The 16,706-nt window shown below is 33.9% G+C and overlaps 1 protein-coding gene across 1 annotated transcript in view; it reads left to right on the top strand.

The window, feature by feature from the left end:
- Window positions 1–1,893: 1,893 nt before the first annotated feature.
- Window positions 1,894–16,706, top strand: part of LOC136042516 (E3 ubiquitin-protein ligase NEDD4-like) — a gene marked incomplete at its 5' end in the record, with an annotated part of 70,807 nt that continues 55,994 nt past the window's right edge. The window contains 5 exon segments of the mRNA XM_065727479.1: window positions 1,894–1,975; window positions 4,920–5,113; window positions 6,828–6,993; window positions 8,115–8,332; window positions 13,276–13,375. Coding sequence (XP_065583551.1) covers window positions 1,894–1,975; window positions 4,920–5,113; window positions 6,828–6,993; window positions 8,115–8,332; window positions 13,276–13,375 — 760 coding nt within the window.

Here is a 16,706-nt window from a genome sequence, read left to right on the forward strand (position 1 = left end):
TATTGCACATTGCCGCGCTTTAGACTGAATCAGAATATTTCAAATATCTATGAAGGCCAAGATGAAATGTACCTGTCATGCGTTTGATTGTTCAAGTACTACTCGAAGGGTGAAGATATGGTTGCAGTGTGTTGATTTGATCGAAAACCATGTTTTTCAGTTTTTAGCTCGAATTTGACTTGTTCTTGAATTCTATTTAATATTACATTAATGCCAATCTTCAAGAGTGGTATTCCTCTCCATTATCATAAACTGCCTATTTTCCTTTATTTAAAGCTTAGGCAATCACACCTTTTTCATCTTCAGTACTCCGTATGTTTATCAGTAGCTTAAAAAATAATTTTCTGATAGCCTTTCTGCCTTATCTAAGTAGCTCAGGTAGGATTTCGTCGGGGTCTGATGCTTTCCGTTCTTTAAGGACTCAACAGCACTAACTTCATCATGAAGAGTTGAACCTGAATGTACATTAAGATTAAAAAGTTAATTGAACATAAGATTGGTATATCAGGGATTTCAAAAGGTTCTTGGGAGATAGATTGCTTAGGAATACCATTAAAATTCTGTCTCCAATTTTGTCATTTTTTCTTCACTGGTCGTAAGCTAACCATTTGCATTGTCAGCAATTTGATATTTGATAGCAATTTGCCTCCTATCTTTTTCGTTAGTATGTACGCAATTCACTGTCACCGCGACCAGTAGCTTGTCCAGCTTCATCAGCTAGGTTCTCTATGTAGACTCTCGTGTCCCTTCTTACAGACTTTTTTACTTCCTTATTGGTATCTTTTCACTGCTCTTAGAAAACATCACAATAATAGTTATCACATAGAAGACCAAATAAGTATTTATCAACAGGCACTTTTATGTCTGCTCTTTTCTGTGTAAGTTGTCAAGTAGCATTGCTAAACCATTCTTCCTTTTTGCGCTTTTTATATCTAACTATATCGTCATAACGTCTTTAATGCACTGCGTCACTAACCCCACGCACTCCGTCAATGCTCTGTGCATTGTAATCTTCGAGATTCAAGTCAGCAAACCTATTTTCTAGTGCAAGATCATATTTCCTCTGCAATGCCTTGTCATGAAACTTCTTGACATCAAACCTATTAATATTATTGCAGGTCTTCGTCACAAGCTTCAGCTTTAGCTGGGATTTAGCTATCACAAATTAGCAAAGCCTGTCTGCACTGTTGTAAGTTCTAACATCTTCCAGACATCGTCTCCTTTGTTAACTAATAAGTATTTGTCCTATTTTGTTCTTCGTCCTGCCATCAAGAGAACTACAAGTATACTTATAAACGGTCTCGTGCGGAAACCAAGTACTTCCAACAATTAACTCATAGGTAGCACAAAAGTTAATGAGACGCACAGCATTTTTTGCTTAGGTCACTAAGCCCATTCGGACCATTTGTCGTGGGTGCGTATTGTGCATAATTTTAAATTTTCGCATTTATGTCCCTTCATATCACCAGAATATCGTGTTGGCGGATTTTATTAACAACGTCATTCAACAGGTTCGTTGGCAGGGACATACTATGTAATAATGTTCATCTTTGCTACAGTATTAAGTTTTTCCATCTTAAACAGATATCTTGCCAAAGATACAAAGACATAGTATTACAGAGACTATTTGGAAACAAATTAGTGTTTATGCAAACTTGTCAAACCAGTTTCTCGTCAATATAATTTTTCACTTCTGTAACACAACTGTGGTGTTTAAATTGAGAACAAACATATGTCAATTATAAATAAAAAATTTTTCGCTTGGTTTGACTATGGCTCGGACATTAATAGGTCAAATTTAAAATAAATGGTGTTCTCTGTGGATTTGCTTTATTTAAAAACGTTTAGCATGATAGTAAAAGGCCAGTAAGTTTGACATGTTCTCTTTTTCAGTGACCCGTATGTCAAAGTGGAACTTGTAGATCTTCAAAGTTCAACGTCAGTTGATGTTGTCCAGACCAAAGTCAAAAGAAGAGTGAGTATAGCTAAATGATTTTGACGCGCCAAATACTCGTTTCTCTAGGGGGGGGGGATGTAGATAGAGGCAAGACTAGAATTTTTGGCTTATTTAGCGTTAAAATTCGACTTCGTGCTTCCTATGGTTCTTTCAAACTATAAGATAGAACCTTTCTTACTAACATAACTGATCTATATAATGTTGCCGAGCAAATTATGTCGGTAATGTAGGCTGTACAAAGTTGACTATCTCTACTTACTATTATTCGTCATTTAAGTTTATTTTGTATTATAGAGATGTCACAAAGTATATCTTTTGGATGAGCAGTTAATAGATTTTGAAAATAGATTGATTAACTCTCCCTAGGAAGTTTTCAGGCTTGATCAGAACTTGATTCTCCATCTTCATTCTGCTTTTTTAGTTTTTGGATTGTTTGCTTACGTTGATTGTGATGATTTTAGACGATAAATATGGTAATTGTATGGATTTTTACTTTAGCTAGAATAAAAGGACTTAATTAAGCGTGAAGGATTAAGCTTAATTTAACCACTTAGCTTAGAAAATTACTTGCATAGTGTGAAAGTCACTTTATTCCTCTTTATTAGCATAATACTAATTCAATTAATCAACGCAAAGCTGATATCCACAAGACTTTGCTTGCATATTAATTATTATATTTCGCAATATGATACAATTTCCATGTTTGCCACACTTTAGCAATGCACCTAGCATATCGTAATCCTAGAGTATTACATGCTAAGAATCGCCAAATTCACATTAGCCATTTTGTGCTAAAATTATATAGATTTTTTGTACACTTGTAGGCTTTGTTTGTGTCATTTTTTACTTGTAGTTTATATATATATATATATATATATATATATATATATATATATATATATATATATATATATATATATATATATATATATATGTATATATATATATATATATATTTTTATATATATATATTTTATATATATATATATATATATTTGGGACACGCTTTCTTTGGTATTCCGGGGTTTTCTAGATTTTAGAATAACGATTAAATAAAAGATTATAGTATAACGATTAAATAAAATAAATAACGATTAAATAATATATAATAACGATATAAGTTTTAATGTTGCTCCTTACTTTGAGTTGAAAAGATTAGTTTTTTTTTTAAATTTAATTTCTGATCTTTTTTAAATAATGCTGGGAAATCCGGCATTCATGGAAAATTCTCTTCCCCATGAAAAATTTCTCCATGAAAAGATCCTCCAACGTAACCCTCTAGCCCGACGCCCCCCCCCCAACACACCAGAAAAATCTCCCCCAAAAACATCTGTATACTTCCCAATAACCAATATTATATGTAAAAAATGGACAAATTTCATAACTTGTAGCCCTTCCCCCTGGAATTGTGGAAGGTTAAGTCGTCGTCAAAGACATAGTTATTAGATTTTTCGACTAATCTGAACAAAATGGCTATCTCAAAATTTGGATCCGGTGACTTTTGGAAAAAAAAGATCGTTGGAGGGGGCCTTGTTACCCTCCTATTTTTTTTGTCACTTTAAAAGGGCAGTGGAACTTTTAATTTCCGTTCGAATGAGCCCTCTCGCAACATGCTAGTTTCCCTGGGTCGATATCATCCCTGCAAAAAAAAAAAAAAAACACGCATCCGTGATCTTTTTTCTGGAAAAAAAAATGCAAAATTGCACATTTTTCCCGATCAGAGCTTGAAATCTCTACTGTAGGATTCTCTGATACACTGAATCTGATGGTGTGATTTTCATTAATATTTGTGACTTTTAGGGGCTGATTCCCCCTTTCTTCGAAAATCAGGCAAATTTTCTCAGGCTCGTAACTTTTGATGAGTATGACTAAACTTAAGAAAACTTATATATTTAAAATCAGCATAAAAATCTGATTCTTTTTATGTATATTGTGTGTATATTATGCCAGAAGAAAAATCACGGATGTGGGTTTATTTGTTTGCTTTTCTAAAGGGCGACAATGTGGACCCAATGGTCCTAAAAATCGGGAGAGAGCTGATTGCAACGTAAATTAAAAGTTCAAATGGCCTTTTTAAGTGACCGAAAAGATTGGAGGGCAGTTTTTCCCTCCCACGCCCTTTATCCATAAAAATCGTTCGATCAAATTTCGAGATTGCCATTTCGTTCATTGTAGTTGAAGGGTCCAATAACTATGTCTTTGGGGATGACATGCCCTCTCCCCAGCCCACGAGGAAAAGGGTGGAAGTAATGATATTTACGCACTGTTACCGTAGAGTATTTTTTTACTGGAAAGTATACATTTTTCAGGGGGGATTCTCTGTGGGGAGGGAAGGTTCGTGGGACAAACTATCCAGGATAAATTTTACACTGAGGGAACTTGCCAGAATTCCTATACAAAGCTCTTTTTGTTTGTCTTACTCTTTGCCGACTCAACTTTACATGTGGAGATGTTCTTGGGGGATTGTCCGACAGAAATTTTTTGAAGAGTTAAAATTACCTGGAGGATTTTTCCGTGGAAGGGGGGTGATTTTCCGCGAGAAAATTTCTCCATGGAGAGGTTTTCCACGGGGCAACCTTCAACTTGGGAGAAGGGATTTTAAGTGAAAAATTTCCCCAGACTGGGCCATTTTCCCCAGAAAATGGCTCAGTTTCCAGATGGGTTGGAAGTCCAGTTTGAAAGTCCGAGTAGTCTGGTGTCTATAGAACGCTTTCACTTCTTCCATACTTTACTTTTTCCTGTCTTGTATTTTCACCAGAAACTTGAATAGATCAACTTAATAATTTTCAATTCGGATTATTCCAGATTAATTATGATTTGTATTTTTCCGGGTTAATTATAATTCGAATTATTCCAGATAATTGTAATTTTGGGATTTAATTTATGATTTTTAAATTTCGAAGATGACTTTTCGAATTAAAGCTCAGTTCTTCTTCTTCTTGATACCATGTATTTTTTTCAGACATTAAATCCTCGATGGGATGAAACGTTTTTATTACGGGTAAAACCAGATGAACACAAGTTAGTTATTACTGTTTTTGACGAAAATCGACTTACCCGAGACGATTTCCTCGGTATGGTTGAGCTGAATCTTGATAACCTACCTTATGAGGGAGCAGAAGAAAGTTGTAAATATTATCTACTTAAAGCTCGAAGGTAAGTACCTTAATCGAACTTGAAGGGTAATTGGTATGGTTAAACAGGACTAAATTTTTATTGGCTAATTTCTGAGCAGCACCGTGTGAATAAGGGTATGTGTTTTTGTGTTATTGGGGGAGTTATACGCATATAACTTGGATGGTAAGTGGGGTTCCTAGAAAAGAAGTAAGTGGGGTCATGTTTTTAGGCAAAATAACATATTCTTAACTCATAATTGCCACATTCCACGAAATAATATTCCAGGCTGAAAAAGTCGTACTTTGTGGAAAATTTATATAAGTAATCTAACTAGTTTATTTTAATTACAGATGCCAAATGTCCGAAAAAGATTTGCAAATCAAATTTATTTTAATTTGTAAATTTTCCCCTCTCCCCGTGGATTACTCTTCCCCTCCCCAACAGAAAAAATTCATTACATTTAAAATAAAAATAATATTTTTTTTATTTGGAAGGTATTGTTGAATACCGAATTTGAGAGTTTACTGAAAAGGAAATTTTATTTTCTGTTACTTGAATATCCAGAAAATGTGTAAACCTGTAGATAACTGTAAATAATTTGTGTTGAGGAGACTCTAGTTTTGTCACAGCAAATATTGTTAGGAGTTTTCTTTGGGTGCTTCTAAAAAAAACTTTTTTTGTGTGCTGATTAATGATCTGCGTTGCAAAGGTACTGATCTCCTGATTCGATGTCTTCAGCCGGGAGTGCAATGCTTGGTTGGGGGGAAATCAACCGACGCTTCCCGTGTTTTTCCCCAGATTTCTTCAGGTACCCATTCAGAGGTGGGTCGACTCTGACTGAGCTTACAGGGTCATACCATTTATCCCCATTCCAAGCCAAATAACCAGTGACACCAGGACTCCAACCCCCTAACCTTAGAATTTCAATTCCAGTGCGCTAACCACTTTGCTATTACGGTTCTTTTTGGGGGAGGGATTTATAAATAAAACGTTTCGAAGAGTATAATAAACAACTTCTTACAGTCTCTTAACAATTGGATGAGCAGTGTAAAATGCATAAAAGACTGTCATTTGTTCGCTTCTCTATACATAGATATGTACATGCAGCCGAATATTATGCTCAATTTTTAAAGAGGAGAACGTCGAGGAGTTTGTCAGACTTCAGAAGTCAATACATTAGGACTGATATTAATTAATTCCATTTATTTTAGTCACATATACTTTTCTTGAGTTCCCGAATTCATTGAAAAATCAGGAACCATGGATAGATAATTGGTTTATGCCAGAAGCATATATATCTCCTCGAATTTTTTTTTCCTTTCTTTTTTTTCGTCTAGTTCTCGGTGTTTCTGAAAAAAAAATGTACGAAACTGTGTGGTTTAGAATTAATTGATAAAAAGTTCCTTTCTAAAATGTGAAGATCATTTTTAAAGGCAAGCCCGTGTCCCTCCCCTTGAGAAAAAAAACGGTTTGAAAAAATAATGTTCAAAACATGAGGGGGAAAAAAGCATGGAAACATTTTCAAACAATGCATACAATCATAATTAGAAGTTCGCCTATTTTTTTGCCAAAAACTGTACTTATTAATACTATTAAAATTTTATCATGTAATGCCCTAATTTACTTGTACATAGAATATATTTTCACTCGCCGTTTCGCTTTGGCAATGCAAAGAAAAAGCCTCGCTAGTCATACCTATAGGACTACATCGATTTCAATTAGATTAAATGAACTGACAGTCCTTCCATTGCAGTACGAGGTCGCGCGTTAAAGGACATTTGGAAATTTGTCATGGCTATGTTTCAAGAGACGAAAGCCCACAAGAAGCTGTTGCTGCCCCATCCGTTCCTTTGCAAGAACCCGACGACTGGGAAGTTCTGAATACGAGAGATGTTGGAAGGGAAGAATTGCCAGCGGAAGTGAGTTTCTTAGTTGTTAGTTGTGAGTTTCTAGTTTCTTAGGCTCTACTGAGTTTCTTAGTTGAACATAAAAACAGTGTGATTAGCCTAGTCTGATAAAGTTTCAAACATGAACACAAAATGAGGCAAACTATAAGGTCTCGGAATGAATGCTATATTTGACAGCTCCTCGGGAATGGGAATAAGTTACATACAAATATAGGTTTCTTACAAATTTAACGGTTAAATTTGCTAAGAGCCGCTTCTATCTGTAGTTGATAACCCCCTTTCCCCTGACTGGTTATCTTTCCCCTTTCCCCTATAGGGAAGGATAAACCATTTTGTTCTTCTAATAATTAAAAGCTTAAATTGTCACTCCCATCCAGAACCTTGAAAAATGATTACCGTTAAAGTCTTTTTTTTGGGTACTTTCCGAGGATCCGAGTGTGTCCTATAGCCCGATTTATTATAGAGCGTCTTCTAGGGTTGGACTTGTACCTTGTCATTGTGGATCAAATTTATATTGGCTTCTCTTCTACGTGTAAAATATTTCTTTCTTTACACATATCAAATTAACATCCTAGAGATTGTGGTTGAAGACCTGACCACTACACTACTGAGCTGTGATTTTTATAAGCTAACCAGTCATTACCCCTACTCCTAGCAACCTACAGAAATGCAAAGAGTACAAAATTGTGTAATACAATGGAAATATGGTATTTTTTTGGTAAAAAGTTCGCTCAAATGTCATATTGGACCTGATCCTCCCCCCCCCCTCTACCATAATTTAACTTGTCAACCATTGAAAGCATCCTCCCCCTCTCTCTTCTAATGGATTTTAGGGGTGTCCAAATCCCTTTCCTGTATCTTGATTGATTCGTATGATTCCAACAAAATGATCACTGGTTAGCCACTTGTACCTGCTTTTTTATCTTTCTGATTCGTAAATATCTGTTTTCCTTGTTTATACGCTACTACTATACGCCAATTTATACGCTACTCTTTTATGAGTGAAATATTACTTCTTCTTTTGAAAGTGAGAAATCCCTTACCCTCTAAATGGCGTTTCAAAACTTAACCACTCGATAAGCCCTACGTAATGTAATGGGTAAATGGGAATTTATTTTAATTATTTGTTATAGATACAGATAGTTGCCGCCAATGAAGAGGAAGAAAGAACTCCTTTGCCTTCTGGTTGGGAAGAACGGTTAGACAATAATGGCAGAACGTATTACGTTGCCGCCAATGAAGAGGAAGAAAGAACTCCTTTGCCTTCTGGTTGGGAAGAACGGTTAGACAATAATGGCAGAACGTATTACGTAGATCACAATACACGGACTACGCAATGGGATAGACCAACGTAAGTTTGTTTATAGATTTTTGCCAATTTGATCGTCAGCAACAGCATCGTGGTTATTATTAAATAGTTAAAGGAGAACATATTGCGTCATTGTTGTCACATCTCAAGGTCATGTATGGTATTTTGGCGCTTCTTAGATATTTGGCTAAAAATATTTGTCAGGCTTTACCATAAAGAAAGTCAGCAGAACCATATAAACTTGGAGAATTGGACATATATTGCTCTGCTAATTCTTCTTTTGAGAACAGCTGGGCAAACTGTTATATGGAAATTATCCTAGAGGCATGAAAATGCCAGATACTGCCTTCTGGTGTGACAGCAACGACATTGATGATGGATAATGAATCTTCATAATAATAATATGTTGTTATTAACAATTGTTTTTATATTGTAAAAAAAATACTAAATTATTAATATTTTATATCACAAATTTTAAAGTTTTTTATATTATAAATAAAGAAAATATTATGGATAATAATGTGTAATCAAGTCATCCAAGTTATGATCCTAAGAAAATTTGTCCAGTTTTGGAAAAGAGGGAAACACCCAAAACAAGAAGTGATCTTGATGAAAATCCCTCCATCGGAATCAATATACCAGAGAACCCTATAGAGATCTCAAGCTCCTATGTACAAAAATGTGGAATTTTTCATTTTTTGCCATAAGTAAGTTCACGGATGTGTGTTTATTTGTTAGTTTTTTTCGGGGATGTCATGTCGAACCAGTGAATGTAGAAGTTTGGGAGAGGGCTCAGTTGATCGGAAATCAGAAGTTCTAGTGCCCTCTTTGCGTGACCAAAAACATTGGAAAGCAACTAGCCCCTCTCCCACGCTCATTTTCCCCCATAAGTCCCCTGATCAAACTTTTGAGATAGCAATTTTGTTCAGAAGAGTAAAAAAATAATGAACTTTGGCCATGTTCACATATAGTATTGGTTATTGGGAATACAAACGTCTTCACGGGGGCTTTTATGGTGGTGGAGGTTTCGTGGGAGGATCTTTCTATGGGGGAAATGAATTTTTCATTGAAGGGGAGCCCGATCTACCAAGCATTTTTTTTTTACAATCAGAAATTATATTAAAAAATAAGTTTTCAAACTAAAAGTAAGGAGCAACGTTAAACTTAAAACGAACAGAAATTATTACATATATGTGGGGGTTTTCCCCTCGTCAGTAACTCGCTCTTTGTGCTAATGTTTTTTTGTACTTTCAATAAAGCTATTTATTCTATTTAAACGGCCTTTGTGATTCATAAGTCATTCTTTTAGAATTTTGACACAATTCGAACTTTCAAACAGTTCGTGGTAACGAACTGCAGTAAGGAGTGACCCTGCTTAATAGTAACTGAAACTCTAAAAAATGAAATTTTGATACCAATAGTTACATCAAAAGAATTGCATTTTAATGCTGATTTTAAATATATAAGTTTCATCAAGATTAGTTTTACCCATCATTTTAGAAAATAAGGGGAAACACGCCTTTAAAGTCATACGGTCTTAGCGGAAATCACACCATCAGATTCAGTGTATCAGAGAACCTTATTGTACAAGTTTCAAGTCCCTATCTACAAAAATGTGGAATTTCGCATTTTTTGCCACAAGATAAATCACGGATGCGTGTTTATTTGTTTTTTTTTTTGTGTTTTTTTTCCCAGGGGTGATCGTATCGACTCAGTGGTTCTAGAATGCTGCGAAAGGGCTCATTCTAGCGGAAATTAAAAGTTATAGTGCCCTTTTTAAGTGACCAAAAAAATGGAGGGCACCTAGGCCCCCTCCAACGCTCATTTTTCCCCAAAGTCGTCGGATCAAAATTCTGAGATTGCCATTGTGTTCACCATAGTCGAAAAACCTAATAACTATGTCTTTGGGGACGACTTATTCCTCCGCAGTCCACGTGGAAGGGGCTGCAAGTTACAAACTTTGACCTGTATTTACATATAGTAATGGTTACTGGGAAGTGTACAGACGTTTTCAAAGGGATTTTTTGGTTTGGGTGGGAGAGTTGAGTGTGGTACGTGGGACGATTTTTCTATGGAGGAACTTCTCATCGGGGAAGAGACTGTCAATGGAGGGGGCGCAGGATTTTCTAACATTATTTAAAAAAGCGATGAAAAAATAAATATGAAAAGTTTTTTCTACTGAAAGTGAGAAGCAGCATTAAAACTTAAAACGAACAGAAATTATTACGCATATGAGGGGTTTACCTTCTCGTAATACCTCGCTCTTTACGCTAAAGTATTTTTAGTAATTCCAACTATTCATTCTACGGCCTTTATGATTCAGGGATCATTCTTAAGGAATTGGGACAAAATTTAAGCTTTAATGTAAAGAGAGAGGTATCGACGAGGGGCGAGCCCCCTCATATACGCAATAAAAACATACGAATATATAAGTTCGCTACGTAATTTAATTCGTAAGTTACGTATATTTTTCACTTATGAAAACGTTCGTAACAAATTATAAGTTATACTTGCCTTTTTAAGTAATCAAAAAATTGGAGGGCAACTAGGCCTCCACCCTCGCTCTTTTTCTCAAAATCTTCCGATTAAACTATGGAAAAGCCATTTAGCCCAAAAAAATTAATATGCAAATTTCGTTTCAATTATTTATGTTCGGAGAGACAAGATCAAAACATGTATTAATTCAAAAACGTCCAGAAATTAAACAAAAAAAAAACAAGTTTTTTTTAATGAAAGTAAGGAGCGACATTAAAACTTAAAACGAACAAAAATTACTCCTTATATGAAAGGGGCTTTTCTTCCTCAACGCCCTGCTCTTTACGCTAAATTTTACTGTTTTAAAATGCAGAATTAAGAGAAAGAGTCAAACTTTAGTGTAAAGAACGGGGCGTTGAGGAGGAAAAACCCCTTTCATATACGGAGTGATTTCTGTTCGTTTTAATATCGCTCCTTACTTTCCTTTTAAAAAACTTGTTTTTTTGTTTAATATCTTAGAGTGAGTTATTGACGATGGGGCAACTCCCAGATGTACGTAATAATTTCTTTTGGTTTTAAGTTTTAGTGTTGCTCCTACTTTCAGTTTAAAAAAATTCGTTTTTTTTTTTTTTGTTTCAGTAAAACGCTAGTTTTTATATCCTACAAACATAGAGAACTATGATCAGTCGTTTTATTTGCACTAGTTTTAAGATGCCTTAACCAGTCTTAATTAGTTTGCACTAGATAAGGTTACAAAGCAACAGACTTTGGTCATAACTTGGCTCTTTACTTAACTTAGCAAATTTTGTTTTTTAATATAAATTTCTATAGGAAAAATTATTGCCTTTCTTCCGCCATGCAATTGTTAAATAATATTAGCTACCATTTTTCTCTTGACCCATAGAAACGAATTTATTTGGTGACAATAAATTCTCAGAAACGTGAAAATTCTAAAAAAAAGGACAATATCAGAAAAAATTCAGCATTGTCAACCAGGGTAGTATCCAGGATTTGCTTTTGGGGATGTTTTACACAAGGAGTTTTTCGGGGGGAAGGGGATACACATAAAAACTCAAACGCATAAAAATTTTGTTTATATTCATTTTTGTTACGATCCTACGAATCAAACAAATATTTTGAGGAAGGAGGGGTCGAACCCCCACCCCCTGGTTACGGTCTTGTTGCCAACTAAGCTTGGCTGTCCCAAAGATATTTGTAGTAAACCAAAAATAAATAAATATTCGCAGTCATGTATTATTTAGTTGTGTTCACTGCATAGTTACTAGTTTCTCCAACAACGATTCGGTTTGTTCGAGCAAGAAATTAGTAAAGGAAAAAAAACTTTTTAAAATTTACTTCAACCTAAACTTCAAATGTCCTGTTATTAGACATTTAAATCTGTATGTTTAAAAAATTTTGATTTTGAGTGGAATATCATAGACTAAGAATTTGAACGAATTTCTGTTTGTTACTCTTTAGAGAGTTGATTTCCTTGTTGAAATCTTGAATGACCATGAACAAAAAAAAAAAACGTTGTAGGATCAAAATAGTTGGATGGCCAAAAATATCTTTATTATTTGTACCAGAATTTGTATCTTTGAAATATGGTAGTGACGTGCAAAAAAAGGCACTAGATTGGTTGTGAATTGTGCCAGATATGCGCCCTGAAATGACCAATAGGTTGCAGTTCTCACACATTTACAGAGCCTTAAACCTTTGGTCAGTCCGATCAAGTGTGGCAACAAGACAATAAAAGGGTTATTCTTGTATCTTCTTAATCTTTGTATACATGGATTATTCTTTATGGTTGATTGTGTATTGCTATGCTGTTTGACCTATGTGACTGTATGGATGAGTAGGGTTAAGGCCTCATTCAAGTTCTGATCTATATTAATTACTAATGTAGGAAAACAGTCTTCCTTTTCTCCTTCAGTCGTTTTTTTTTGCTGTTGCATTGGTGATTTCTTTTTCATCATAACCAGATTGGAAAAGTTTGTTCTTGATTTAATGAAATTCCGAGTATGTAAAGCTTTACTTTAGAGCTGCTCCAGTTTTACAACTAGTTCATCTTCTCACTTAATTCTCAAACTCACCCTCTTTACCACTACTTTATATTCTCACTTACTTCATAAACTCATCCACTTTCAACTACTTCTTATTCTGCTACAACTTCATCTTCTAACTTTCTTAGAAACTTACTCACTTTATAGACCAACTCACTTATCTTCTACTTCATCTCCTTATTTGCTCATTTCTCATTTTTTATTTGCTCATTTGCTCATTCTTTTTATATCTTCTTATTTGCTAATTTTACAAGCACTTCATTTTTTTACTTTACAGCTACTAATTTATCGAAAAAACTCAAAACTAAATTTGCTGTCGAAATAAATTTTGACAAATGAATCTATCCTCATTTAGTTGAACGCTCGAGGAAAAAAAAACTTCTTTAGATACTGTTCCCTCTACAATTTTTTTTCTTTTTTTTTTTTGATAAAAATTGTTTTTCATAGTTTTTCCAATGGACCTGACACACCAAGTGCCGATAGTCGGCAACAACCTCGATTTCAAGTTGACGAATCATCAGGCGATAGATCCAGATCAAATAGTCAGGTGAGAACTTTTATTTGAGAAGAATCAATGTCTATATTTACTTCTGTAGATATGAGAGAGATATAGGTTGTAATAATTCCCCAGGAAGAGCTTATTTTGCAAATTGTCATAATATATACATAATAGTATACTTTGCATTGTGAAGTTTCAGCCTCCATCTCTTCCACTCTTCTAAAACTCGCTTTTTGCTCCTGTGTTTATCATATAATTTGTATCTTCCAGAATAAATAGTAAGGTGAGGAGGTTTATTTTTGACATCAGTATGTTTATGCCCACTTGGATACAAGAAAGGAATACAGGTTATGGGAAGCCCTGCGGTGAATCTAGAATTTTGAAAATTTTCAATTAATACTTTACTTTTTAATAAGGGGTGTTAAAACCACCGGCTAAAACTAGTTGTGTTCTCCTATCCTTATCTGTATAATTCATTGATTCACAAAGTTTTTAAGCCCTTAAGACAAAGTTTTAAGCCCTTTTAAATACGGTAAAAAGACATAATGTCTAGTTATGTTTAAAATGTTTAAAAGCTAGGATGTTCTTTTTAGGTTATCTTACAGCATATTTGGCTTAAAGTACCATATAATATGTGACTTTCCGTTGGGCTGATTTAGACTGGCCTTGCATATGCCTTTCTACCACTGGGCTGAAATTGGTAGTTTTGATTGAAGTATCATTTGCAATGAGTAGGATAAAAATTTATTTTGCACATTGAGGGTCTTTCACCATATATTAACGAACTTTTTCCTCAGGAAAAGTCTCACAATCATTTGGTGAATAGCTAGTGTCAATGAAATATATAGTATGGTTGTTAAATCTGAAAATTTGGCAATAACCAGCATAACATATGATGCTTCAATGTTGGTCTATGCTTCAAGATTTTATAGTTGTTGTTGTTTTTTTGGGGGGGGGGATTTTGCATTGGGTGGAGAATGGTCTTTTACTGTTTTCTTCGTTTCCGATTTTCGGGAGTTTTTTTCGGGGGGGAGGGTTGCTGTTCCACAGTTAATCGCTCTAAATATTTAGAATTTTCTGATTCTCCTACGAATATACTAATTGGTCTTTATGCAAATGCTTGTAATTGAAGAGGCTTATTTTACTTCATAATAGGCAGTTGAAAAACAAATTATCTATATATATAAAAATAAGTTGTCTGTGGATCTGTGGATCAGGTGACGTCATGTTTGTCCGCATATGACGTCTGAATTATTTCACACTAATACAAAAGAAGAAAAAAACTAAAAAAGGTAAAAACTACAAAAAAAACTGAAAAGAAAAAAAAACTAAAAAAGCTAAAAAACTAAAAAAAACTAAAAAAAGGTAAAAATCTAATAACTAAAAAAAAACTGAAAAAAATAAAAAAAGGCAAAAACTAAAAAAAAAACTAAAAACTAATAAAAAAACTAAAAAAGCTAAAAAACTAAAAAAACTAAAAAAAAAACTAAAAAAAGGTAAAAAACTAAAAAAAACTAAAAACTAAAAAAGAAAAAAACTAAAAAAAAGGAAAAAACTGAAAAATAAAAGAGAAAAAGAAAACTAAAAATATATGAATAAATATATACAAAAATAAGTTGTTTGTGGGTTATGTCTGTCTGTCTGTCTGTCGAGTGACGTCGTGTTTGTCCGCATATGACGTCTGAATTATTTCACACTAATACAAAAGAAGAAAAAAAACTAAAAAAGGTAAAAACTACAAAAAAAAACTAAAAAGAAAAAAAACTAAAAAAGCTAAAAAACTAAAAAAAAAACTAAAAAAAGGTAAAAAACTAAAAACTAAAAAAAACTGAAAAAACTAAAAAAAGGCAAAAACTAAAAAAAAACTAAAAACTAATAAAAAAAAAACTAAAAAAGCTAAAAAACTAAAAAAACTAAAAAAACTAAAAAAAGGTAAAAAACAAAAAAAAAACTAAAAACTAAAAAAGAAAAAACTAAAGAAAAGGAAAAAACTGAAAAATAAGAGAAAAAGAAAACTAAAAAATATTAATAAATATAAAAAAAAAATCTAAAAATCTAAATAAACTAAAAAAGAAAAAAAAAGAAAAAAGGAAAAAAATAAAGGAGAAAAACAAAACTAAAAAACGAATGTATATACAGACCGGGACACCGGGATACAAATGACGACCGGGACACAGGGAATATAAATGACGACCGGGACACAGGGACACAACTACAATGGGGACGCCGGGGGGCACAGGGGGATATAAATGACGACCGGGACACCGGGACACAAGGAATATAAATGACGCCCGGGACACTCAAAGAGAAATCACAGACTGGAACACCGGGACACAAATGACGACCGGGACACAGGGAATATAAATGACGACCGGGACACAGGGACATAACTACAAAGGGGACGCCGGGGTAAGGCAAAAACTACAAAAAAAACTAAAAACTAATAAAAAAAAATTAAGAATAAAAAAATAAAAAAGATAAAAACTAAAAAAAAAGTAAAAAGAAAAAACGAAAAAAAAACTAAAAAAGCCAAAAAAAAAGGTAAAAACCAATAAAAAACTGAAAAGAAAAAAAGGAATAAAACTAAAAAAATTTTCATCTAAAAAACTAAAAAAAAGGAAAAAAACTGAAAAATAAAGGAGAAAAGAAAACTAAAAAAATAAAAATAAAAAAAAATAAAAAGATAAAAACTACAAAAAAAAACTAAAAAGAAAAAGAAAAAAACTAAAAAACCTAAAAAAAGGTCAAAACCAATAAAAAAAAACTAAAAGGAAAAAAAGGGAAAAAATTAAAAATTTATTTTATCATATACCAATTCAAAAACGAATGTATACCGGGATGACGACCGGGACACAGGGAATATAAATGACACAACTACAACGGGGACGCCGGGGGGCACAGGGGGATATAAATGACGACCGGGACACCGGGACACAAGGAATATAAATGACGCCCGGGACACTCAAAGAGAAATCACAGACTGGAACACCGGGACACAAATGACGACCGGGACACAGGGAATATAAATGACGACCGGGACACAGGGACATAACTACAAAGGGGACGCCGGGGTGCACAGGGGGATATATAAATGACGATGGCGACTCAGGGAATGGTCGATTAGCAATCACCATCAACAAAGCTCAAGGGCAATCATTAGAATCATGAGGTATAGATCTGAATACGGATTGTTTTCCCATTGACCATTATATGTTGCATGTTCAAGAGTCGGTAAACCTGACAATCTATTTATATGCACAGACAATGGGACAGCAAAGAATGTTGTATATTCGCAAGTTTTACGTAGTTAAAAACATATATATATATATATATATATATATATATATATATATATATATATATATATATATATATATAT

This window comes from Artemia franciscana, unplaced genomic scaffold (genome assembly GCF_032884065.1).
Source record: "Artemia franciscana unplaced genomic scaffold, ASM3288406v1 Scaffold_1405, whole genome shotgun sequence".
In the NCBI taxonomy this organism is placed as follows: Eukaryota; Metazoa; Arthropoda; class Branchiopoda; order Anostraca; family Artemiidae; genus Artemia; species Artemia franciscana.